Source organism: Malaya genurostris, chromosome 3, assembly GCF_030247185.1.
Source record: "Malaya genurostris strain Urasoe2022 chromosome 3, Malgen_1.1, whole genome shotgun sequence".
NCBI lineage: Eukaryota > Metazoa > Arthropoda > Insecta > Diptera > Culicidae > Malaya > Malaya genurostris.
In genome coordinates, this window is record NC_080572.1 from 211,731,865 (window position 1) to 211,755,483 (window position 23,619).

Sequence of the window (23,619 nt, forward strand, 5' to 3'; positions counted from 1 at the left end):
TGATTCATTGACTTTAGCGGTCGGGAAAGTATTTTTTTCTGAAGGAAGAATTGCATAGCTGAAAACGCCGTCTTTCATTTTGTTCATTGAATATCTCGCCTTCAAAAGCATGGATCAAAGATATATCCTGACAATGTCTAGATAATTTAATTTCGATGCGATTAGTGCATAAAACATGTATGTTGTCGCGATAAAAATGAAGTGAATGTTATTTTTGTTTAGTTCCCTGGTAATGTAACGAAACATGAGAAAGAAATAAAATCGGCTCAAAAAGGCTGCGGTAGCTTTATTGGCTTGTTAAGGTACCACTTACAATTTTAGGAAAAGAGCAAGTGTTGAATAAACGCATAATTAGTATTCTCCGCTACCACTAGATTAATATTCGTCAAAGCATCATTTAACACAAAGAAATATAAGCTAATTTTATGTGGATTTGCCAGTGGCGTACCTAGGAGCTTGGGGCAAAAAATTATTTTTCGTCCTCCCCTCCACGTTTTCCACATTCTTTGTGTGAGCTCAGTAGCTAAACCAATGCTCTGCTCCAAAAACGTTGCCCTCAAGACGATTTTTGTTGCGGCTTACAATAACTATCAAACTTGCATAGCAAACAGACCCTACGAAAAGTTAGCGTTACTGATAGACCTTAAGTTTAGGAAAATACTGAATACCTTAAACAGGAAGAGGCATTTTCTCAAGTTGCGCTGTTTATACTACTCTAAAAGTAGACTTATTTTGAGTGACGATGACAAAAACAACTCACAAGGTACCAGATGTCGCAGTTAGTAACGATGTATAGTTGATTGCAAGTAATCGATTCAAGTTATTTTTTGGTTCATCCTTCGACGCGATTCAACAGTGAAACCATTTTGCAGCACTTTGACGATTAGTAAGTTCCGCCAGTTAGAAAGCATTTCTTTCGCGTGATTTCGTGCGAGTTTTGTTGTACATTTTGTTTTCTTGTGTGTTGACATTGTGTGTGTGCGAAAGAATAAGGAAAAACTCATTTATTTTATCAACTTGCACGAAATCTTTCGATAAAAACGTTTATCAGGCACAAATTATATACAAATCGATAGAAAAAATAATTATCTAGAGCCGTATATTCTTGGAATTTCCGTTTTCTTCCCCGTTCTCCCGCAATTTTGGGTAAAGTGCGTAAAATCTCGGGATAGGCAGAGAACTTTACCTGACCACGGCGAAGTGCTACCTTAATTCAATTTCATCATTCCCCAGGTAACGAATGCTCGTGGCATAAAACACATTTTTAATCCCATTAAATACACAGCCTCATTTTCATTCCGAAGCGATTAGTTTTGGAAGAAGATGTCGATCCGTCATGATCCGGGGCAGAAAACTCTTTGTCTCAAGTCGAGAAAGCAATATTTCGTTCACCCTTTTTTCCTGCTGACTATTATTCAGTTCATGAGGAACCCATTTTCCCACCTCGTGAATCTTTCAAATGTCTCGTAGACAATCAGAAATGGCTTGGCGACTAATATTGAAACCTCATTTGATTTTGAGTTTGAGTATTGTCGTCGTTCAGCATGTTCTTTGCGATTCGACATCTTCAGTTTTTTTTTTAAATGGTCTGTATGAACGTTTTTTGTCTTTCACACTGCAATTCCCACTTTTAAATGGTTCAAAACAAGTTAACGCTGCAGCAAAAAATGACACATTATCAACTGGTACACCTGGTAATTAAGTGAAACAAATTTTATTTACATTCTAAATTTATGAGACCATCTATCTAGAAAGTTTTTCCACTTCATGTCAGGTTGCCTTGTGACAGCTGGCCGGAACCATAGCCATGATTGAGTAAAAACATTTGACTCCTCCGCACTGGTCATGTAATTTTTCGAGTTGATCCTCCGTTCCGCTTTTCGAAACAACGTATATTTTCATCTGAACCAAGCTAATTCTCACTAAAATGGCAATTCAAATTTTTATGTATTCACAAATAAATGAAACGCAAGAAGCTTTCATAGTAACATTAGAGTTTGATCAATTTCACTACGAAATATTTATATTTTTGGTGAAGCCTCAGGATTTTGTAAAAATTACCTTCATACACTTAGATACAAACGTATCTCAGAGAGCGTTCTAGGGTTAACAATGGATCAATAAGTCCCGAGACTAACAATAGAAACGACATTTTTTTTGCAAAATTTTTTTTTATTCATCAACATAATCACCTTTTAGGGTGATACAGTGGTTCCAACGTTTTTTCCAATTTTTCAATACCATGTTTGTAAAAAAATTTATCTTTCGCTTCAAAATAAGCTTCAGTTTCAGCGATGACCTCCTCATTTGAGCCAAATCTTTTTCCCTGGAGCATTTTTTTAAGATCGGCAAAGAGCCAGTAGTATGCGAGTATGGGGTGTGGGAAAGCAGATCAAAGCCCAATTCGTTCAATTTCGCCATTGTTTTCATCGACTTGTGGCAGGGTGCATTGTCTTGATGAAAACGGATTTTTTTTCTCTGCATGTGCGGTCGTTTTTTTGCGATTTCCTCCTTCAAACGCACCAGTAAGTCAATATAATCACTGTTGATCGATTTACCTTTTTCGAGGTAATCAATGAAAATCACGCCATGCGTATCCCAAAAAACTGACGCCATGACTTTTCCAGCTGACTGCTGCGTTTTCGGACGCTTCGGACGGCTTTCGCCAGCTGTGCGCCACTCAGATGACTGCCGCTTCGACTCTGGAGTGTTGTGATGTATCCATGTTTCGTCCATGGTCACGTAGCGACGCAAGAAATCTTTTTGTTGCTAGTAAATAACGATAAACTGCTTTCTGAATCATCGACTCGTTGCTGTTTTTGATCCATCGAAAGCAATCGCGGCACCCACTTGGAAAAAACCTTTTTCATGCTCAATTTTTCATGAAGGATAGTAAATACACTTCCATATGATATCTGTGTCATCTCAGCAATCTCACGGAGCTTCACTTTACGATCTTTCATTGTAATTTTTGTCACTTCACTCACATTTTCCGGTGTAACGGCTTCCACAGGTCTACCCGAGCGTTCCGCGTCATTTGTGTCGGTACGACCACGTTTAAACTCGGTGAACCACCGACAAATCGTTGCTTTTGATGGACAAGAGTCCGGATAACATTTTGCAATCCATTGTTTCGCTTGCACGGTGTTTTTACCCATTAAAAAAATTGTTTTATCAAAACACGAAACTCGGTTTTCCCATTTTTTAAACAAACTACAAAACGACTTTACTCCAACCTCGATAACTCAGCTGTTTCTGGTCGAATCGACCTAAAATTTTGACCCGTTTCATGCAAAGGTTAGTACTCTAGAAAGACGTGGTTACTGGTTTACTACGAGCGCCATCTCTGCTTTAGTCTCGGGACTTATTGATCCATGTGTTAAAATAGACAAAAAATAAATGCCTCTCTCAGTTTCGCTTGCAAATAAATATTTGCATTGCTTGCAAATAATGTTTTGAATTGTTTAAAAAACACAAAACTAAACATTGGCTATGGTCACTGTCTTTTGTTTTGGCTAACTTTCTGCAACTTTTATGGAATCATCCGCCACGTACACAGGCATTTTATATTAGACATTGTTACGTTTAACCAAAGAGATCATATTAACAAAATATGCAGCTCTCACACGGCCCGAACAAATCATTGGCAATATTCTTTTTCGAGAGCATGGCGCCCTCAGGCGAATCCGCATCGAATCTCGTATATAGAAGTAGGGGAGAGAAATGTCAAATTAGTGGGCGTCAAAATAGATGTTGTTGTGATGCCGTGCGATGGCGTTGCTGAGCTGAAGATTGATTTCGCTCCAAGCTGACAGGGTCTGGTTTAAATCAGTTTCCGCTGTAAATTCGGATAACACCACTTCGTTGTTAGGAAGTATGTATGCATATTGTATGCATATTACAATGTCCCTTGTGTTCAGCTGCAGCGCTTGCACCTTGTTTATGTCGAGATACAAGTTTTTTCTTCAGCAAAGTTTTACTGAAGGTCGAATACAGCTGTTCTTGAAGTCAACAACAATAAAAAGTGATCGTGGAATCGACCTTGTTCATATTCATTGCTCCCTAGGTTTGCTCACCTTTAGATTGTTCGCGAACAAATCTTTTGTGCATTACACTATATTGTTTATTGTTTCTATTGCCCGGACACACAAGTAAGCAAGCTGGCGAAAAAGGATACTTATAGCTTTTCAAATACCTTCACAGAAAAAGAATCATGTTAATGTTGTAGAAAGCTTTGGAAACTTGCATTTTGTCAGGAATTATACCAGCTAACACTATCAGCATGAATTTCTCTAAAAACGTGCCTCAAACGTCTCGGTACATATCGAGCTGACCACGTCATACTGCTAGGCGTCGACGTGCACCAGAAACATGGATACTAGTTTATGTATTTAATAAATGAATGAGTACATGAATAGCCCTCTTATACTGCAGCAAGGACTTGAGAAGGTGACGTGATCTGTAGTGTTAAATTTTAATTACATCTTCCAATGATCCGTTTATCAGCATAGAAAGGTTACTCTGCTCTTCCAACCACCTACACGTGCAGTTAGAAAATACAATCAACTACAAACACACACACAGACACACGCTCATACCCAACAGGGTTTCTAATTAGTTGCATTGAATCTCTGCTTGTTGCATGATCCGAAAGCTAGTAAAATTTAACGCCTCTGCTGTCGTGGCACGAGCCGAACATTCTACGTCAGGCTGGCTATCGAATTCATTATTCATAACAGCTCAATCTAGTCTATTCGATGTGGAAACAATGGTGTCTATGCAGTCAATTGCTATCCAGTATTCACTTCTATAATGCCGCGCGAACCGTCATTTCTGTGCTTAGCCGGTAAAAATGCTTGCCTTGTTCACCGTATTTTCAAACACTGTACAATAATCACCCGTAGGAACTAATCAGTTCGATACATTTTGCCTGCGTCAAACTAAAACCATGACAGTACTGAAAATTTCTAATGTGTGTAAAAAAAACTGTATGTTCAATGTTGTAGCTCTATCTTACTTTCATCAGCAACCTTTGCTATTGACAGTTTTCGCTTTATATTGTACTATCGCTGATATTAGTTCTATGCAAATCTAGCCGAACTCTGCCTAGGGTATCCGACCGACTCGCAATTTCACAACGCAGATTCATTCCTCAATTATCTCGGACCATCAGACCGCCATTTCGCTTTCATTTCATAAATAGTCAATTAAGCAACATCAACCGTTCGATTTCGAACCCGCAGGCAATTTCAATATTGATGATTGCATATCGAAGTTCTAAAATTATTCTTTCTCTCTAAAACGTTATATGTAAAACGAGACATATTAGTATGACTCCATTCCAAAATTTGCTATTCAGCTTCCGATACAGATCAATCAACAGCGATGTCTTTTATAACGGTAGGTGGTTATTTGCATTTGACCATTCTTTTGAGAGTTCATAAATTAATTGGAAACAAAAAGCAACTGTCTGAAGACTAATGAAATTTACTATCAACCCAGTAGTTTACCAGTCGCCTCTAGTCATTCAAACAAGCAGTAAATAGCTAGACCAGTTCTGATTTATTATTTCGAAGGCCAAAGAATTTCATTTACACACAACATTTGGTCATGTTCAGCTGTTTCCGGTGTCAGAACGTGTCTGGCCATTTTCGCCCCACTCATATTGAGATTTTCGATTTCAAGGTTGGTGAGCTCCGAGCCAGATTGCGCCCGTATAAGTGGGGATGTGTACCTCAAACCAAACGCGGTTTGTAACTGATGGTTGAAGCTTTCGAACAGTATAGAGAAACAGCAACTCCAAAATTCTGGCACGAACCCCTTGGATATGCATGAGACTTGACATGCGTTTTTGATTTAACAAATGAAGTATTTTTCACTGGTCTAGAGATTTTTTTCACTCCAGACTAATTTTTGAAATGGGCGTAAGAAAAAGTTGTAGGTAATCAATTGAACATTTTAAAAAAAATATACACTGAAAATTTATTTTTCAAAATTCTCAGTTATTTTACCGTACGATTATTTCAAATTTTATATTACGAAAACGTTACAAGGAAACTAATGAATGTTCTAGAAAGTTGGAGAAATGTCAAATAAAAAAGATTCCCGAGGGAAAACTTTTTAACAATAGTTTGGGAAAAATAATAAGACAATTATTGTTTCGCAAACCAACTTTATTATTTCACATCGGTACCAATACTCATTACAGGTTTCATGTTTTGAATATCCTAATAGTACTAGACTTTAACTTTAACTAACCATTAAGCTTTATCTTATGCAAATTTATATAATATGATAGTTCATTTCTGTGTCTGTTGAAAATAATTTCGCAGTAATCTTATTTTCTGTTACTGGAATGATTCTTTATAATATATTACAAAAAGACGAATTGTTACTTAATCATTGTTTCAATGATGACTTTGAACAGCATCTTGAAGAACCAATGAATAATTCTCGGAAAAATCACAAATTACAACTATTTCTCCTTCAGATAATGAAGATTTTGTGTCTTTCAAAAATTGAGATTGTTATTTTTATATAGTCATAAAGTTACAAGTTTCTAGTTCTTCTGTTAAATATGCTACAAAATCCTCAACTGGTTTTGTTCGGATTTCTAGATTTAGATTACATCTATCAGTAGTTATCCATTGTACAAAAGAGATCTCATTTACAATCTTCTCCTTGCGTTCCTCTAACTAGATTTCCTCAAGAATTTAAGAGATGGGGCATTTCTTGAATTTGCGGAGATAACTTTGTTACAATGGTTTGATCTTAACACCGCAAATGTACTGAATGAAATTTAGTGTTTACTGCCCTCTTCGAATGGTTTAAAAGTTTGAACTTGAAAGCAAAAGCCGTTTCTGAACTGGTTCACGCCCACCATTTGTTCTGATAGAAACGTAATCTCGTTGTCCTGGCATAGTTCTACTTATATCATCGTCGTTAATGAACTGCAGTCCTTCACGTTTTATATCGGGATCCAATGGACGGCCACATTTTTTGTTAGGAACAGCCAATGCTCTTTAACCAATTTTTTTACCACTGTTCTTTTGCCGTGTATTTATTCACATTAAATGCGTTTATCGTCAGTGAAACAGATCACGAGTTGGGTAAAATTGAGAGTACCCGTATTTTATCATCTCTTGAGCAATTTGGTTCGGTAGATTTCGCATTTAAATTATCAATGATTTCGTCAAATGCTGCAGCCTTAGCTTTCAATGTCTGAAGTTCTACAGATTCATTTTGTGGTGGATGGTCGAATAGTTGTTTCCTCGATGTTGTTGGCGAAGCTGTCATATAATCTGGGCATCTCGTTATCGCTGGAAGCTAGTTGCTGTGCACTGTCAACAGTTACAGGTCAATATGAATAGGGGAGACCGGGGCTAGTTGGCCGAGCGGCCGTTTGGCAGAGCAGCTTTTCTAAAAAATCTATTGTGCGCAGTGGCGAAATCTATAATGATTTTGGTGGAGCATTAGGTCACCCATGTAGTGTATATTTCTTTTAGAAAATTCAAATTTTTATTCAAAATTTTATGAGGATTACAAAAATAATAAATTTGGCGATGAAGGACGCAGATTAATATAAAAAAAATAGGCGTATTCTCATGAAATGTCCAATTTCTTGGTTTAGTTTCTCACTTATCTCGAAAATGATTGCATTTAGGAAGTAGATTACCGTGAGCTTTTTCAATGAACATAGCTAGGAGAGTAACATTTCATTGCTCAGATACATTTATTCCTATAAAAACATCGTTTTTCGAAAATTGTTGAAAAGTTTTTCAACAGGAGACTTTCTAAAACATTCATTAGTTTCTTTGTAGCTTGACGTTTTTGCCTTTCTCATATAGAAAGGCTATGTAATTGCTGTGAAAACCGACTTTACAACCGAGACCCGGAGAGCCGAGTGTCATATACGATTCGATTCAGTTCGTCGAGATCATAAAATGTCTGTCTGTGTGTATGTCAATTTTCTCAGAGATGGCTTAACCGATTTTCACCAACTTAGATTCAAATGAAAGGTCTTAAGGTCTCATACAAAGTTCCTAAGTTTCATTTGGATCCGACTTCCGGTTCCGGAATTACATGTTGGTATGCATCAAAAAAAAGGAACAAAATAGTCACACACGTTTCTCAGAGATGGCTGAACCAATTTTCACAAACCTAGATTCAAATAAAAGGCCTTATACCAAAATACAATTTTCCTGAATTTCAGTTGGATCCAACTTTCGGTTCCGGAATTACAAAGAAATACGTGCAAACTTATAAAACAAAATGCACACTCGATTTTCTCGGATATTTCTCAACCGATTTTCACAAACTAAAGGGCAAATAAAAGGTCTTGAAATTGTTTAAAAAGTCCCCGAAAAGTTTATCCAGATCTGACTTCCGGTTCCGGTATTACAGAGCGGTCAGTAAAAATTTTCAATTTGATGAGTATTTTTTCTCAAGCGATGGCGAAACGAGATGCACATTTTTATAAAACTTTCTGTTAAACTCATCTATTTAGCAGATCTTGTTAGTTTGTGAATATATAAAGCTTCTTTTGGGACCACTAGTCCCGAGTTTTCGCTTCCGAAAGCGCCGATAAAAGTGAAAAAAAGCTGCAAAAGCGGAACTCACTTAGATTTCTCAGCAACGGTTAAACCGATTTCCACGAACCATGGTTCGAATTAAAGCTTGTCTTTAAATATACTGTGCAATTTTATCCTGATCCGACTTCCGGTTCTGAAATTATAGGACGATGAATGTCAAAACCTTCCAATCGACATTCAAAATGACGATGCAAAACTAGTACGCGACGGTACAAGCGGCTTTATTCCGTTCGCAGCGTGCTTTGTTCAATTTTGTATAGCGTGTTGCCACATTAAAATTTATATATTTAAGATGAAAAGAATGTAAATTTTTAATTCTTTTATCCGATTTGTACCTACTTGTTAGTGTTATTACAAGATCATGATAACGATGCTTTTTTATAAAAGTACACTTATTGGCTTTCTCATATAAAAAGTTTATGTAATTTCTTGAAAAATTTACTAGTGAAAATTAGCCCAGATGGGTAAGTGTTTTAAATCATTCGACACAGTTCATCAAGCTGAGCAATGTATGTGTCTGTGCGTGTATGTGTGTGAGTATGTGTCAAATAGTGTCACTATATGTCAAATTAAAAATTCCATAGTCCCATTGGTTGCTATTGAATTTCACATCGTCGTTTAGAGCGACGATGCATAAAAAGGTAAAATTCTTCTATATTTGGCTCAAAACTGATTCAATTTGTAGGCTATATTAGTAACTTACTGAATGAACCGTTTTCGGCTATACTTGTTTCAAGTTTTAGAAGTACCGGAAATAGAGGTCAAAAAGTTTAAAATAAGACTCACTCAATTTTCTCAGAGATGATTTGATCGATTTTCACAAACAGGCTCAAATAATAGTTTCTATAGCCTCATAGGTTACTGTTTAATTTCATCCGCATCCGACTTCCGGTTCCAGAGCTATAGGGTTAAGGGCTGAGGCCAGTGTGTTTTAGGGCGTTTTAGAAGGCTAAAATTAGTTTAGATTATTCTGTGAAAATTTCAGAATGATTTATTGACTTTAGCGGTCGGGAAAGTCTTTTTTTAAGGAAGAATTGCATAGCTGAAAACGCCGTCTTTCAACTTGTTCATTGAATATCTCGCCTTCAAAAGCATGGATCAAAAATCTATCCTGACAATGTCTAGACTATTTAATTTAGATGCGATTAGTGCAAAAAAACATATATGTTGTCGCGATAAAAATGAAGTGAATGGTATTTTTGTAAATGTAAGTCGATTTCTATGGCGGCGCCATTGTTTTCTGCTCCAGTTCCCTAGTAACGTAACGAAACATGAGAGAGAAATAAAATCGGCTCAGAAAGGCTGCCAAACAAGCGGTAGCTTTATTGGATTTTATGTGATGTAGTCAAACTTGTAACCGAAAATATCAAAACTTTCTTGGCCACCCGGCCACATCGAGAGTTATTTGGCACATTTGCGAAAGAGCATGGAGAAAAATGTAATACGCAGAACGTTCCACGTGGTTATACGCGACCTACTGGCCTCAGCCCTTAAGTATGTTTAAACATTTAGTGCGACGGTGCAAAATTAAGAAAAATTCTTATTAACTTGACATAACTGTTTACAAATTAAAAAAATTATGGTAGTTTATACCCAAAAGAAAGTTATTTATTTTATTCAAGATTGAAAAAAAAATTTATCACAGAATCTTCTACTAATAATTTTTGAAAATATAAGTAATATGAGAAAGGCATCATTACACCAGTAGATTGATTAAAAAAGGTTTTTTTATATAAAATTTGAAAAATATTGTACGGTAAAATAACTGAGAATTTTGAAAAATAAGTTTTATTTTCGATTTTACGAAAAATCGAGAGATTTTTTTTCAGTGTAATTTTCTTTAGAAAATTCAATTGGTTACCTACAACCTCTTTCTAGACATATTTTTTGTATGAGTTACAGATTTCTAGTTATAATTGTTTGAAAATAACACATACGCCCATTTCAAAGATTAGTTTTTAGTGAAAAAAATCTCTAGACCAGACAATAATATTTCAGTTGCTATACCGATCACACATGTAAAGTCTCATGCATATCCAAGAAGGGTAGTGCCAGAATTTTGCCTTATTTTGGACGATTTGGCGTGGAATTGCTCAATATGTGTTTGCTTTGTTATCAACAGTGAGGCAAACTATGATATCAGAAATTGTAATATTTGTAATATTTGCAAGAATGCATGCACGAGGCATTTCACATTGTTTTTTTTTTTCATGGAAAAATTTCCTCATTACATTCTGTCACACAGCAGGACATGCAAAGCAAACAATTTTATTTTCCACGCCACCTTACCAAGCCGTCATCCGATATTAGTATTGCAATAGAAACACATTTTTTTCCGTATCGCTGATCACCTGACTGACAATTAAAAACTTATGCTCCCATTATTATAAAACCCGGGATGGCAGTCAGTGAATAACTTTTCTCCCGATGCCGGTCGAATGATTCTCGATGTCTATCGACTTCCCATTTACACAATTACGCCGTTGGTCCCCTTCGTTTGCCTTTTCCGTTTCGTCTCATTACCGCCAGAGACGAGCTTCTTGCGACACTTAAACTAGGCCAAGCAAAGCAATCAAATGGAAACGTTTCCGGTAACTGGTACTTGCAGAAGTTTAGAAGAATTTTTCTTCGTTCGGTTGCACTTTAATGAGCAAATGATTTTGTCATTTTCACAATCCTAATTGAAATTCAGCAGCGGTAATTTCTTTACAATAAATAAATTCGTCTGATAAACTTGATGTAAATAGTGCGGTTTATTTCTTATCAAACATAATAAACTCTAAGCGCAGGGGATCGAGAGTTTTGAAACAAACAGATAGATGAAAAGAAAAACATTAAAAGTTCATACATTCACACAATATCAATTATAATTTTCTTTCGTCATCGATTCGTCAGTACATAATGTATACAATTATATGACATGATGAATTTTTATACCACTTAGCAGTTCAGCATTAACCACTGAGCAGACGAGATACTTAGAATCAACTTTTACACGGTCAAATAATATGTTCAAAAACTAACTTCCAAAAGCATCCCATTATCAGCCACAATAAACAAAACTTTGACGTTTTACCATAAATCCCAGCATAATTCATTCCTTGCACATTTACCATGGTTAACCTCACCTACCGCACTGTGGAGCGTATGCTAATGTCCGTGTTTCAGCTGAAATTCTGCATCCCGATTTTAGGCATGGTGCACGCCCATAGTATGACTCGCGCTCCCGTACGTAGTTAAATAATTACCACCAGCAAACTGTTTATTTAGCACACTCGTTCCACTTGACACCGGAGGCAGAACGCGCTTACTTTTCATTATTTATTTGATACTCAGCATACCAAACAAGGATTGATAACGAAATACCGACACTCGCACACCCATGCTGAAAACGGATGAAATACCAGAAACTGCACGGAATGCAAACACATCACATTCAACAGATAATCGCAGTTGGCTGGAAAATTTACAAACAACCAGCGCCCGATGCCCGGGCCCTGTCATCGCTAGAAGTGTACATTCAATTTGTCATCCATTTTGCTGCTGGCCGTTCTCTGCTACATTCTCCCAATGGCCACCGCCAGTTTCTTCCTCATGCATCAGTACTTTCAATCAATCTGTAAAAGCATGCCAGTGGAAATGATCGGCATCGAAAAATGCGACCAGGTGTCCATTCTGTGTCTGATGTTATTACGTTTATTCTGCAAGAGTCCTTGCATTGAAAGTGCACTGGACAGTGTTTTTTGGCTGTGCCATCGCCAGAATTCTGTTTCTAAGGCCAACAGATAATTATGAATTGGATTGATTCTAAACAGTTCGGTCGAAAAAATTTTCGCCTTGTAAGACATTTTGAATTAATGTGATCCGGTATTTTCCCAAGCAGCGTGTTGTGTTTACTGCTAGGTCACAAAATGCTGACTGCATTTCCAACGGTAATATCTTGATTATATTCATTCGAATCAGAGTCAGCAAAAAAGCGGCTTCTTCAGCTCAATTTATGTTCGTACATAGTCAGGCGCGTACCCAGAAAAAAATTTCGGGGGGTGTTTCAGAACATGTTGATCAATTTCCATACAAATGGAACTTTTTATATAATTATTTGAAATTTTTTTATTGTGGAGTCGTTTGTTGAAAATTATTCATTTTATTTTTTACTTATTTGAAAAAAAGAGTTTACATAATATCATACTTTTTTGAGTTTCGGAGGGGGTTTGAACCCCTAAAACACCCCCCTGTATACGCGCCTGTACATAGTACATAGCTCATGTTATCTCTGCTTTCATATGCCGTCGTTTGCGAATGTTCAACTCGTAAACTCAAATTATGAAATTGTCAGCCCGCAGGGATCACATCGAATGAAAAAAAATTTCGTTGAAATTTCGTTTCGTTTCTGTTTATGTATGTTCAAATAATAATCCTTTCGATGGAGTAGCACTCGGTCTCATTTCATTCGATGGACCCATTTTGAGGACTCAATATAAATTCATACAACTAATGGATTCTTCAAGTGCATTAATATATAGATGAATTTTATACAACTCATTGAGAACAGCGTGCCTGGTTGGAATTTCAATTCGCAAACCATAATGAAATGCATACACGCTTATTGAACATAACACATAATTTGTGTTGCAATCACTTAAACTGGAAACGATATGTCAAAATTTGGAAAGCGGTTTGAGAAAAATTCACTCGAGCTATCAGTTTTATCGCTTTCAATCATACATTAGAGTAGGCATTAAGCAATGCAAGAACTTTGTTCAATAAGCTAAAGTTAAGTAAACCGCATTCAACCTGAAATTGAGTCAATACGACTCAACCGTTCAGAATACATAATTTACATATTTTATGTAAATGCATTGTGGAAACTACTTTACCTAAAATTAGGTTGTTGAAAGAAACCCAATAGTTACTCAAAATTAAGTAGTTTTACAATTTCTTACATGTAATAGAGACTGTCCCAGAAAGTATGGACGCACTTTGATTTCGCTGTAAATAATTCACAAGTGTTAGATATTCAAATTTTATTCGATATACGGATAATATTAAACTACAACAACAGAATATTATTCTCAACATTTGCTACTTAGCCATTGTAGACTAGCTGGCGCACCTTCTTGCGAACGTTCCTCATTAAATTCCGTACAGACTTCTTGGCGATAAGTTTTAACACTTTTTTCAATCTTTTTCGAACTGTTGAATGGTTTCGACTGCCGAGACATGTTTCCTAAGATGTACCTTCGTTAATGCCCAAAGGTAATTTGGTGGATTCATGTCTTTTGGGACGAAAATGACATTTTTGGTAGTATACCATTCTACCGTTGATTTCGAGTAGCACCAAGAAGCAAGATCTGGCCAGAAGACAACAGGATCCTTGTGGCTTCGAATCATGGGTAGAAGTCGTTTTTGTAAACATTCCTTGATGTATATTTCGCTGTTCATTGAAGCAGTGGCGAAAAAGGGTTTCGAAATCTTACCGCAGCTACAATTTGCTTGCCAGACCATAGCTTGCTTACCAAATTTTTCGACTTCAATGTCTCATACTGGTTTAATACTTGCCCTTCTCGCACCGTATAATATTGTGGTCCCGGCAAGGATTTGTAGTCGAGTTTCACGTAGGTTTCGTCGTCTATGATTATGCAGTAACAAATTTCCAGCAAGAATCGTATTGTACAGCTTTCGAACCCTCGGCCTGATCGATGCTTCTTGTTTCGGACTACGTTTTGGTTATTTCTGCTTCTTATAGGTTCAAAGATTCAAACGTTCTTTAGCACAAAGAGCATGTGACTTCAAAGTGCCCACTTTTCTGGCCACATACTGAACTGAAACCTGATTTTTTTACTCGAACGCCTTCAGTATACGCTTATCCAACTGAGGGGTAGCAGGTCCTTTTTTTCGATCCGTTTTCGGTTTATCCTCAAAGGTGTTATCCTCACCGAACTTCCTGATTGCATTTCGCACGGCTTTTTCACTTACACCTTCCATTTTTGCTATCTTTCTCAGTGACAGTCCGCGTTATGTGCACCATTTGTACACAATTTTTCGACGTTGTTCTGCTGAAAGTCCACGCATTTCGAAACAAACTAATGAAAACGAATAAACAACTGCACAAGTGGTTAGGAAAGTGTGTAAACAACAGGACGCAGCCATAAAAATTGACAGATTCTGAACCATTGCGAAATGGCAGCGGTACAGGTTGCGTACATACTTTCTGGGACAGTCTTTAAAATACACTGATAAAAATCGACACGTTGCACCAGAGTGTTTTACACTTAATTTGTCCCTAAACTTAAATTGCAAGTGTAAGTCTCTTCAAATCTTATTCAAATGAAATCATGTTAAATTGTATTGGTAATACAATTAAATTCCACCAGCAAATAAATTCCAAATGTGTAACTTTTAGTATTCAATTCACTTGACACTTACAGTCGAATTGTCATACAAGTGCATATGAACTGATGACAATGTTTAGATTTTAACGCATTTATACCTGATTCTCATATAGAATGCATTTTCATAAGAAGTGCATAGGAATTTGAAATTGAAATGTCATCATTTAAAAAAGGTTCTTAAAAATATGCTACATATAGTTTATTCACGTTTATGTATTTACATATGTTATAAAATGTCTAACTTTCTTTTTCACCGACTTATCAATTTGGGTTATATCAATATGGATCACTTTAACGATATGCAATACAAATCGAAATAGACGTCACAGTAACACCATCTCGTGACGAAAAAGGCTATTAGTTCAGCAATGTTTCATAATTTGCGCTTAGCGTACACCCACAAGTGAAATGTAAAAAATAATTGAGCATGATGCCCACATCGAGGTGTGAACATTTTTATATTTAAGTGTTTTTTTCCTGACGAAAGTAAGCCTTTACGCTTTTTTAGATCTATCATCTTCACTTTCAAGAGCTATAAAGTAGTATTCAAGTTTGTTCATGGATGTTATGAATAGTGATGAAAAGATGAAACTTATAGCCAGTCAGGAAAAGTTAGAATGTAGAAGAAAATTGTAATTTTTATAAATTGTCTATGAATTAAAAGTTCATATACTAAGCGATCTTACTGTGAACTGTTTTGTGAATAGCTTAAACATTTAGTTAAAATTTGAAATAGTATGATAAGTGCAATACAGTAATCATAAGAACAAGTTATACTTATTACTTTTACTTCAATTGATAGCTCTCGTTAAGCTGAATTACAAGTTACGTTTGATTCATATACTGAATTATTTTGTTTTGAAGCATTTATTTATTTATATATTGTGCAACCTGATATTGTGTATTTATATTACTGGAACCGTAATCATTATCACAACAGTACACATGAATACAAATGGATTAATTTTGCAAATCAAGAAATTGTAGCACATAATTCGGAAATGTTGGTAAAATTCTGGAGCCAGCATTTAGATTAATTAGTTTTGTTCTGCGTGCACATTTCACACACATTTATGTAAATAGGGATTTTTATAAAACAATGTGTTCTCTTCCGAGTTAGTATCAGATTGCGATTCTAAACCTTATTTACAGCTTTTTTTCTGGCAGTGTATATTGAGAAATATTCCATATATTTGGGGTTGTTTGGTTCAGTGTACTGATTGAGAAAGCCCTTTTAAAATAAAACGTTCAACGGTGGTCCTTCATTGGTCCAATACGTTGAATCATAGGTCCAATGAAAGTCCAATCAATCGTTCAACGGGAGGCCAACACGGGACCTTCGTTTGCCGATTTTGAAACAGACCGTTGAACCGAATGCCATTTTTTTCGTTCAGACAGAGGTCCATTGTTGAGCCATTTTTAACATGAGGAGTTGGAGCCCCGTTGGACTAGTTTTACTGCAGAATTTCTGAAATTTTTTTTACTTATTTGTTTAAACTAACAATACATACCTGCACAATACTTCTACTTCACGTAGAATAACAACAATTTTTTTTCTATGTAAAGGTAACACTTAATTTTTACACGATTTTTGCAAGAGAAAAAACAACAACAAACCGTTCCAGCAAATTGAACGAATATTTCGTGTAATATGTCGTTTAACAAGCGCTCAAAGACCAACAAAATTGAACGGCCTGCTGAGAGGGAGCTGTCATATGTACATTAAAAAAATTGTAGTGTATTATTAACCTTTTTTACCACCGCACTTTACTGTGATATCCCTCGTGAATCGCAAGAGTGATCCATGTTGATATATAGTATATTTGGACTTACACAACCTTCAAAGAATTGAACAATTTTGTTTATCAATCTATGATTCCATCAGCTGAAAATACAAACATTTCATGAGTCATGCAAATGAAAAAAACTATTTCTGGTAAACTTTTGAAAGGTGCATCAGCAAATTTCGGTTTCTCTTTGTTTATTTTCTCCTGCATGTTCAAGTACCATCTGTTAGTTTATGTTTTCATGTTGAGTTTCATCAAAGACATCATATTAACAAGATATCCAGCGCTCACATTTCCCGAACAAATCATTGGCAACATCATTTTAGCGAGCATGGCGCCATCAGGCGAGTCCGCATCGAATCTCGTTCATAGAAGAAAGGGGAGATAAATGTCAAATTCGCGCGCGCCAAAATGGCAGCACTGCGCATCCATACAATTGGCATGATATGTTGAATATGATGCCGAGCGATGGCGTTGCTGAACTGAAGATTGATTACGCTCCAAGCTGACAGGGTCTGGTTTCATGCATTGTTAAAGAGTTGAAAATAAACTTAAAGAATCTATCACTTGCTGGTACGGTGTTTCGAAAAATCACCGATAATTTAATTATTATACCAAGGAATATACTTACTGTGAACATTTTCTAAGGTATGAGGTAGAACACCTGATTCAATCACTCCCACGAAGATTATTGAAGCCATTTTGTTCAATTTTTCTTATTATATACTTGACACTTTGTATGGCCGCAATAGTCACGAAATATAAGGATGATTGACAAAACTTATATACATCAATACAGTGACACCAAAGATAAATAATAAAGAAATGTACGTGCTCATAAATATTTTTAAAAAATGTGGTTCGTCCCCGGTACCTTCTGAAATGACCGCACTCACCGCTTGGTGGAGCGCGAGATTAATTGCATTGTTATCATTTCAACCAAAGTATACCATAAAATCTCAATATATACAAATGAGCTACCGAATCGAAAGGGTTCTTACGGTTTGACATTTGCATTATGAATGTATGATGGGAACTCAGCAGTGCAACCAATTTATCACCATTTGTGCCAGTTTCACGGAGGACCGTAGATGTGCGCCAAAAAAAGATCGTGACTGTCATGTCTGGAAATTTGTTTGTGGTGACACTTCGAACTGACATGTTGTTTACCCCGGTTTGGCGGTTCAATGCATAGGGCGCTGGTCTTACAAGCCAGTGGTCGTATGTTCAAATCCCGACCTGGAAGAATTTTTAGTGTCAGTAGGATTGTAGTATTAGCCATGCAATGATCATATCCTGAACGCTATAAATCGGCTGCGAAGTCTGTTGAAACAGAACGGCCAAATTCCACAAAAGGAATGTGATGCCAAGACTTTGCTTCGAACTAACATTTTGTGACATTGATCTATGTCATAAAGTTACACACTTTAGTCTTATGTTCGAAACATTCGATATCAACATATCTGCATTTAAGGTAGCGCTTCGCCGTGGTCAGGTCGAAGCGAGACAACTCACTGCTTCCTCTTGCTTTGTCGCCGAAATTTCACCCTAAATTGCAAATTTCTCCAATACTAACCCGATTCACGAAAAATCAAAAAAATACGATTGTAGGTAAATGATTTTACTATGCATTTGGCGAAAAATATTAGTTAGAAAGCTTTTCTATCGCGAAATTTCGTGCGAGTTTTGTTAAACATTTTGTTTTCTTTTTTCCTTTTCTCGCTATAAACAACTCGCATATGTAGGGATGTGCTACGTTTTCAACAAAGCGTCAAAGCTAGTAGCGATGAATGAAAATGATTTCTGGTTCTACTGAAACATGAACAGAAATTATTTTACAAAGTAGGGTAACAGAGGTATTTTGGCCTCTTCATATATTTTGGCCCACCTATCAAACTTTATCGATTTCATCGGATTTTATCGATGTTAAGTAACTCATTTTGCATCAATTTGAAGCTAATCACATTAAATTACCTATTGCGGAAGGGGTTTTTAAAGATATTACAACATTTGGTGGATATTTTTATAAAGTGGGCCAAAATAAAATCAATCCTAAAGTGGGCCAAAATACCTCTGTTACCCTAGTAACACTTACTTACATTTTCTTCTCATCTATATTCAACGAGAACGGAAAACGAAAACAAAAGAAACGTTGTAGCGTCTACCGCATGTGGCATTTTGCACACCCCAATGCACGCGTTGACATTGTGTGCGTGCGAAAGAATAAGGAAAAACTCATTTATTTTTATAACTCGCACGAAATCTTTCGATAAAAACGTTTATCAGGCACAATTTATATACGAATCGATAGAAAAATTAGTTATCTAAAATTTATGTTGTTGGAATTTCCGTTTTCTTCCCCGTTTTCTCACAATTTTGGGTAAAGTGCGTGAAACCCCAGGATAGGCAGCGAACTCCCGTGACCACGGCGAGACCTTTAAGATTAAAGCAAAAATGAAGCGTACTTGAAACGTTAGTGAGCCTAGAATTTGAAATGTATTTAGTGAAACTCCATTGTAGAAACGTGTCGATTTTTAGCAGTGTATCAGTGAAATGTGTTTTTTTATTTTGAGTGCTAAGGACTTACATTTTAAATTAAATTAACACACATTTTGAAAACACAAATTTGTCCTATTTTGAGTAAAAGTTACTCAAATTTCAACAGCTTCGTTGCTTAACTCAAAACTGAGAAGGTGAGTGGAAAGTGGTGTGACACTCATTTTTGAGTTATACTCAATAGGGGTGTAGAGACACACAATACACCGAAACCTCCATTTACGAACTAAATGAGGGTTCGTAAATCCAGTTAGAAAAAGTTAATGTTATTTGGAATTTACTACGTTACATGGAATTTGGTAAATTTCGTAAAAAAATAGTTGGTTCAGTGAGTATTTTAAAACCTAATCATATGGATATTTTCTAAATAGATTGGATGAGTAAGATCTGAAAAACATTGTTTGAAATCGTTCCGAAATCCAAAATGGCGACTTCCGGTTCATTGATATTACTATAAAACCCTTACGATATGGGTATTTTTGGAAGTGGAAGTAATATCAATACACCGGAAGGCGCCATCTTTAATTTCGAAACGACCCCAACATTATTTCCGGATTTTCATCAAATCCGTTCCGAAAATTCCGATACTGTAAGCGTTTCTAGAAATATCAATGATCGGAAGTCGCCATCTTGGATTTCAAAACAGCCTCAAACATCGTTTTCCAGTATCAAAAAAACAGCAAATCCGTTCCAAATATATCCATTTTGTAAGGGCTTTCAAGGAATACCATTTAACAAATTAAACATCAAATCCGTTCCGAAAATATCCATGTTGTAAGGGCTTTCAATGAATATAGTTAAACCGGAAGTCGCCATCTTGGATTTCTGAACGACCCCAACCATCATTTTCTGGAATCTGATCTTCAAACTCTTTCCCAAAATACTTATATTGTAGTGGTTTCCATGGAATATAAATTACCCGGAAATCGTTTTCATTGTTTGCAAAAACCTCTTTTTACGAAGTAGTTTCATAAAAAAATTTACGTTATTTAAGATTTGATTCGTAAAAAGAGTTACGTAAAAGGAGGTAACGCGAAAAAGTGTACATAAACGGAGGTTTGGGTGTATATGTCCAAAATGTCAAACTTACTATTTAGGCAATTTAAAGATACAAGTTGGGGACTTGTCAATAAGTTGAGTATGGAAATTACCTCTTACAAATTCATAACAACAAACATCGACTTCAACGAATTTTTCACTGTCCACAACATCCCTCATTACTAATGTCATGTTCCGAGCTACTGTATATTAAACTATTCTCTTATCGCAGGAAAAAGTGTGCGAATCCATTCAACAATCCACATCATCAAAAAGCAATACAAAGAAGGCAAGAAACTTTTCATTTTTGTACATTTTCAAACAGTTACCTGCACTGGCGTTACACTCATACAAGCACACAATCAAGCATACAGAATTTAACATCTCTCACAACTGTGCACCTATTGCTACTGCGTTCACAACTTTACAATTCTGCACGGGTACAGGATTTAATACTTTCATGGTAGGAAATCAAATAAAAATTACCTTCAAAGTGTTTAATTCATTTACATGGATGCAAATCAATTCGTCGCGCAGCTGGAAAGCGCATGAAGGAAAACATATCGGTAAACAAAGTTGCGAACCAATCTATAGGCTGTTCTAATCTTCCAGGTTCCTACACAATCGACAGAGCTCTTCCATTACACTGGGTTTCTATGTGGACGCATAGTAGTTCCCACAATACACTCTAAAACATCATCTAAATGGCTATTATCCTTCCCCGTGAGCTTGCAATTTTTAATATGTCTTACTGCCTTGCATATTTCATCTATCGCGGTGCAGTCTGCAGCTTGTCCATCATCTTAAATCATCATTCTGCTCGTGAAATACCAATATTATGATGATTTCTAACAATTATAACAAACCATTCTAAATTTCAAATTAAAAAGGATTTTGAAAACGCGAAAACGAAATTATGTAGCAATAAATTTTCCTTTCCATTAGGATTAGAGTTTATTTTAAGTTGATCAAAATTGATAATAAATTTCAAAACATTGAATTAAAATACTGCCGGAAGATACACAAATCATCTAAACAAACTTATTGTCGAAGCAATAATGACGAATTACTTTTATACAGTTTCCAATTCAACGATGGACAAGAAGAAAACCGCATCGTAATTCAATGCAAGATTCATCATAATGCAAATATTCGCTACCGCTTTGCTTGGGACGAACTTCTCTCATCTATTTACGTTTACAACAACCAAAAATTTTCACAAAAAGCCTCTCTAAATGGTCTTACGTACTTTAGCCTGGGTTAATATGCAAATTCAGTCCGTTGGCATCTTGCCTATACCCACGTGTTCCTAATCAATTTATTACACAAACAATATTTCTATATTCCAGTGAAAAATATGAGGAGAAAGCAAAAACAAACCTTCACCGTCGCAGTTAGAAACGATCCTCTGAATTCGATAAAAAAAAACCCTACCCTGCTAAGTATCGAAGCATTCCCAGAAGAGCAGGAGCTTTTTCTGAATTTGCATTCTGGGTCAGCTCCCAGTGAAATGGCTAGCAAATCGATGATGAACACGTTTCCAAAATCTTTAAAGTTTGCATTTTATCAACTTTAATAGTAATAGTCATTGGAATATACATCGAAGATATTTTTAAGTATTGAAACTTCACCTGCACAGTTTAGAGAATGTTTGATTCTTAACAGTAAAACTAATCCATGTAAAACCATGGGCAAAATTACGGGGCATCAATAATATAATAATAATAATAATAATAATAATAATAATTATTATTATTATTATTATTATTATTATTATTATTATTATTATTATTATTATTATTATTATTATTATTATTATTATTATTATTATTATTATTATTATTATTATTATTATTATTATTATTATTATTATAATGACAGTTGGTAAAATAGCCCTGCCTTTTTCCAGAAAAACCTTTTTAACTCCGAAACCAGAAAATAGTGGCGGGGTGCTTGATCTAGTTAACAAAGTGGATGCGGGGGTAATTCGAATTTCAATCGCAGCAATAAAAAAACGCGGCTCTAACTTTGCAACAAAATATTTCATATTCAAGTCCCATGCAAGATTGTGAATACACATCCTTTTCATATCTTAAGTATGTTAACTTTCTCATGCAACTTCACTTTTCGATTTTGTATAGCCTCTCTCGGTCCAAAGAAATTGGTTTTGAATTTTATAAGGATCTCATTTCCGATTTCGAGATTACAGGGTTGCGAGTGGAAAAACCGGCAAATTCAACCGCAACCGGCTATATCTGCGTTATTATTAAAATATTTGTTACATATCTAGTACTGTTAGAAAAAGGGAAATATTGGCTTTCATTCTACACGAATATTTTGTAAGTAAACGTGAAAATTAAGGAGTTATTAACAGAAGAGAAACAAAGTAAACAAAGAAAAACTCTTATCAGCTTATGTGACCTTATGAAATGTTCACGCGAGTTGAGTTTTATAGAATAATGTCTAAAGATGAACTAATGTCTCAAAAGTGAATAAATTTCTCTATTTTAACATGCAAGTTGACAACCACAAAGGCTCACATTGGGTATACCCGTCCTCTGAATCCAGTTTCTGAAGTGCCGGAAATAGTGATAAAAAATCTCCAAAACGGAGCTCACTAACTTTTCTCCGAGAGAGCTTTACCGGTTTTGTTAGATTTAGATTCAAATGAAATGTTTTATGGTCCATCGAAAGATTTCTTAATTTTATCCGGTTCCGGAATTACAGTGTGATGAATGTTTGCGATGTCAAACCGTCGTATTGAGCTACTATGTAAAATAAGAAAACAGTCGAAATTGAACTCAAAATTGATCCAATGTATAGTTTATGGCCATACGAATCGGCTTCGACTGTACCAGTCCCCTCAACATGCTTCAAGAAGTGCCGGATATAGTGATCAAAAGCCTTCATAGCGAAACTTACTCACTTTTCCCCGACATGGTTCAACCGAATTACTCAGACTTAGATTCAAATGAAAGGTCTTACGGTATTTCACAAAGTTTCTGGATTTTGTCCGGATATGATTTCCAGTTCCGGAATTAAAGGGTTAAATTTCTAGTCGTCGTACAGAGCGACAATTGGGCTCGAAACTATTCCAATGTATAAGTCATGTAAGTTGCTGGCTATACGAACTGACTTCGGCTACCGAAAATAGGCGTCAACATTTCCAAAACGGAGCTCACTCACTTTTCTTCGAGATGGCACAACCAATTTTTACAAGCAAAAGCCCAAAATAAAAGATATTCTGGAACAACA

At 35.9% G+C, this 23,619-nt stretch overlaps 1 protein-coding gene across 3 annotated transcripts in view; it reads left to right on the forward strand.

Annotated features, from left to right (window-relative positions):
* LOC131438110 (SCY1-like protein 2) overlaps window positions 1-22,058 on the forward strand; it is a 360,702-nt gene extending 338,644 nt beyond the window's left edge. For all 3 annotated transcript variants that reach the window (XM_058607920.1, XM_058607921.1, XM_058607922.1), the window contains one exon: window positions 20,597-22,058. In XM_058607920.1, the coding sequence (XP_058463903.1) occupies window positions 20,597-20,968 (372 nt within the window). In that variant the 3' untranslated portion in view covers window positions 20,969-22,058. The remainder of the gene's footprint in view (window positions 1-20,596) is intronic.
* The last annotated feature ends 1,561 nt before the right edge of the window (window positions 22,059-23,619 follow it).